The 3,877-nt window shown below is 56.5% G+C and overlaps 1 protein-coding gene across 1 annotated transcript in view; it reads left to right on the plus strand.

Moving 5' to 3' along the window:
- Positions 1 to 3,555, plus strand: part of LOC104516871 (protocadherin-10-like) — a gene marked incomplete at its 5' end in the record, with an annotated part of 4,211 nt that extends 656 nt beyond the window's left edge. The window contains 4 exons of the mRNA XM_010161355.1: positions 4 to 1,513; positions 2,827 to 2,885; positions 2,989 to 3,077; positions 3,296 to 3,555. Coding sequence (XP_010159657.1) covers positions 4 to 1,513; positions 2,827 to 2,885; positions 2,989 to 3,077; positions 3,296 to 3,555 — 1,918 coding nt within the window. The remainder of the gene's footprint in view (positions 1 to 3; positions 1,514 to 2,826; positions 2,886 to 2,988; positions 3,078 to 3,295) is intronic.
- Positions 3,556 to 3,877: the final 322 nt, after the last annotated feature.

The following is a 3,877-nucleotide window of genomic DNA, read 5'->3' on the forward strand; positions in this document are numbered from 1 at the left end:
AAGCCTCCATGAGCTCTACGTGCAAGCCAAGGACCATGGACCCTCAGCTGTGGCCGTGCACTGCCGGGTGCTGGTGCATCTCCTCGATGTGAATGACAATGCACCAGAGGTGACCCTCACATCTGTGTCCACGCCCGTGCTGGAGGATGCCCCACCAGGCACCGTCATCGCTGTCATCAGTGTTCTGGACCGTGACTCTGGGGACAACGGGCGTGTGAGCTGTGAGGTCGGCCCTGACATGCCCTTCGAGCTCCGCTCCTCCTTCCACAACTACTACACACTAGTCACCACGCAGGCGCTAGACCGGGAGGTTGTGCCCGAGTACAATGTAAGCATCACGGCACGGGACATGGGCTCACCTGCTCTGCTGACCCACAGCACCCTCACCGTCCCGGTGTCCGATGTGAACGACAATGCTCCACACTTCCTGCAGCCCTCCTACAGCGTCTATGTGATGGAGAACAACGCACCAGGTGCCTCCATCTGCTCCGTCAGCGCATTGGACCCTGACTGCCAACAAAACGCCTACCTTTCCTACTCCATTGCTGATGGGCACATCCATGGCATGCCTGTGGGCACGTACGTGTCTATCAACTCGGACAGCGGGCACATGTATGCCCTGCGCTCCCTTGATTATGAGCAGATCCGCAGCTTCCAGATCCAGGTGCAAGCACAGGATGCGGGTTTCCCCCCACTTAGCGCCAACGTCACCGTCCACATCTTTGTGCTGGACCAGAACGACAACGCTCCAGTCATCGTTTCCCCCATGCCGCGCAATGGCTCTGTGGCTACTGAGCTGGTGCCGCGATCAGCCGGGCCTGGCTACCTCGTGGGCACTGTGTCAGCGGTGGATGCGGATGCGGGGCTGAACTACCAGCTCCTCCAAGCCACTGACTTCACCCTCTTCAGCTTGGCACCCGACACAGGTGAACTGCGCACCCTCCGCTCCTTTCTGGAGCAGGATGCAAGCCGGCAGCGGCTGGTCGTGCAGGTGCGTGACAGCGGGCAGCCCGCCCTCTCAGCCACCGTGTCCCTCGTGCTTTCAGTGGTGGAGACCATGCCTCAGACTCTCTCTGACTTCAGCGAGTTCAGCCTCCCCCCAGAGGACTCCTCATCCTCCCCACTCACTCTCTACCTCCTTGTCTCCCTGGGCTCCATCTCCTTCACCTTTCTCCTCGCCATCCTCATCCTCACAGCCATTCGGTGCCGTGGAGAGCGGCGCTCCTGCCAAGGTGGCAGCTGCGCACTGCCCCGCTGCCAGTGCTGCCCCAGGTCCAGACCCTCCCCTGATGGCCTGAAGACGTCCAACCTTATGGCACAGCCCTCCACAGGGACCACTTGCCTCAACGTGCCTGGGGGTGGCCCCCCAGGCTACTGCTACAAGGTCTGCCTTGGTCCTGAGTCTGCCCAGAGTGACTTCATGTTCCTCAAACCCTGCAGCCCCCCTCCAAACAACAAGAAGGACCCTGGGAAGTGGTCCCATCCTGGCCAGCATCTCCAGGTCTCCAAGCAGGTAATGCCGTGCTTGTCGGTGCTTACTGGCGCTCCACAGGTCGCCCCAGCCCCCTCTCTCAGCCTCTGCCATGAGAGAAAGCAGGCGCAACTTTTCCCAGAGAATAACTGGCGCCTTTGATCAGTACAGGAATTGGGAGCTGTCAGGCAGTGGGAAACTCTCCACTGAGCTTCCCGATGGGTCTAATTATGAGGGGAGTGTCAGGCTGGGTTGAGGTGAGAGGAAATCCTTTCCTGCTGCTTTTTGCGCCCATTAAAAGCAATAGAGATGCTCCGGTGTTCAAGGCCAGGCTGGATGTGGCTTTGAGCGGCCTGGTCTAGTGCAAGGTGTCCCTGCCCATGGCAGGGGGGTTGGAACTAGATGATCTTTAAGGTCTCTTCCAACCCAAACCCTTCTATGATTTTTCTATGATTCTATGATGGTGGGGGTGGCATCTCCTTTGTGTGTGCGAGCAGTTCATGCTGGGACAAAGTGAACATTGCTGCTACTACGCTTCCCCCATGCCAGCAGGACTCTGCAGGATCCCGCTGCTGCACCCAGGGCTGGTCCTGATGCACTGGCACCGCTTGTGTCCCCAGTTCTGGCGCCCAGGCCTGGCAGTTGTGCCACACCGGGCTGCACCGGCAGGGAGGGAGTGGGGTCTTCTGGGCTGGATTTTAATGTCAACATTTGTTAGGTACTGAAATGAGGAACGTCTGATTTTTGCAATGAAAGACTCTTTCTGAAACACGATTACAAGGATGGAGAGTGATGAGGCGTCTAATCCACTTACATCTGACTTTTAACAAAACAGCCCTTGCAAGGCGAGCCCAGGACTCGCTGCCAGGAGGCTCTCCCTGCACGTCTCTGCACCGCTGGACTCACTTCTCTATTACGTTAATGGGATTTTCCCCTTGTTGTTTTCAACCCCCCTGGGACATTGGGTATGCAGCCAATTTCCACACCTCTTGCCCTTTGGTGCCTGATGCCTGGGCTGAGTTACCATCGCACCCACAGAAAAGGCTTTTTAAAATTAACAGAAATAGGAAAAACCCCTCTCTCCCAGGTAGGACAGACCTTGGCAATTAAACTCTCAGGGACAGAGAGCAAGGCCCAGACAACCCCAGTTCTTAGGAGGGTGGGGAAGGTCCAGAAGGGAACAGGCTGGTTCAATGCTGCCTCAGTTTCCCTAAAATGGGAATGTGTTGCTTGCTTCTCCACAAAGGAGGAGGTAGAGTCCTGCATCCCTGGCTGCTGAAGCCTTGTGCTGGCAGGGCTGGGCTGATTAAAAGAGGGTCCCAATAACCAGCCTTGCCCTTCCCTGTGTTTTCCAGATCAAACAGCCCAACATGGATTGGCTGCCTCCCAGCACACAGCGACCTACCCTGAAGAGGTACCAAATCCACCACTGTGGGAGCAGGGGGAGTGGGTGGAAGGGGATGTGGGGACAGGGAGGTTATCTCCAATGTACCTTTGAACTAGTTTCCTCACTTTAGCTCCCAGAGCCTGGAGGACGTGGGGGAAATCCGCAGAGCCCTCCAGAAGGAGCACGAGAGGCTGTGCACACTGGTGACCCCTGTCTCTGGTTAGTACTGGGGTGCTGGGAAGACCAGACCTTCTTGTCGCTTAGTGGAGATGCAGTGGGGGGGACACATCCCTACTCTTAGCAGTGGTAAGAGTTTTGTGGTGTGGAAGGGTTGTCCAGGCCCCAGAAGGGAGGATGGTGATACATGGATGTCACTGTCCCACTGATCTATGGACGTGATCTCCCCTGAGCCAATCTCACACTCTTCTTTCCTCCAGAGTTTCAGAAGGCTTCAGCAGGCTCCAACAGCACCTGGACATCCCAGTACAGCCCCTTGTACCCGGGACACCTCCCAGGCCCGGATTATCAGCACAATGTCTACATCCCCGGCACGTCCACTCTGCTTTCCAGTAAAGACGGGCCACTCTTCCTGGGCTGGGAGAACAAGAACAGCTTCTCCACCTTTGGCAAGAGGAAGAAGATGACAACTTACTGTGACGTGCATGACAGTGTGGTTATCAACAATGACCTGAAATAGCGCCGGACCTGGGTGGCTCTGCCCAAGGCCCTGGGAATCACTTGCATTATTTCAGCTGCTCAGTCCGCCTGCAGCACACAGCTCCATGTATGAACCACTCAGGGCTTTGCGGAGCTGCTGAGACAGTGGCTCACCAGTGCACGGTGAAAGGATTTAAGGAGCAAGAGACTGAGAAGTGATAGAGATGGGCAGGAGAAGGTGGGGAGGGCATTTCTCCCATCTCATCCTGCAGAGTTGTGTTGGCAGTAGGGGCTGTTGGGGGGCCATATGACCATATTTAAGCAAATCTGCCTTGAGTTTACCCATTCCTGTGTCCTCTTAG

The sequence above is a fragment of the Eurypyga helias genome, unplaced genomic scaffold (assembly GCF_000690775.1).
Source record: "Eurypyga helias isolate BGI_N326 unplaced genomic scaffold, ASM69077v1 scaffold44181, whole genome shotgun sequence".
NCBI lineage: Eukaryota > Metazoa > Chordata > Aves > Eurypygiformes > Eurypygidae > Eurypyga > Eurypyga helias.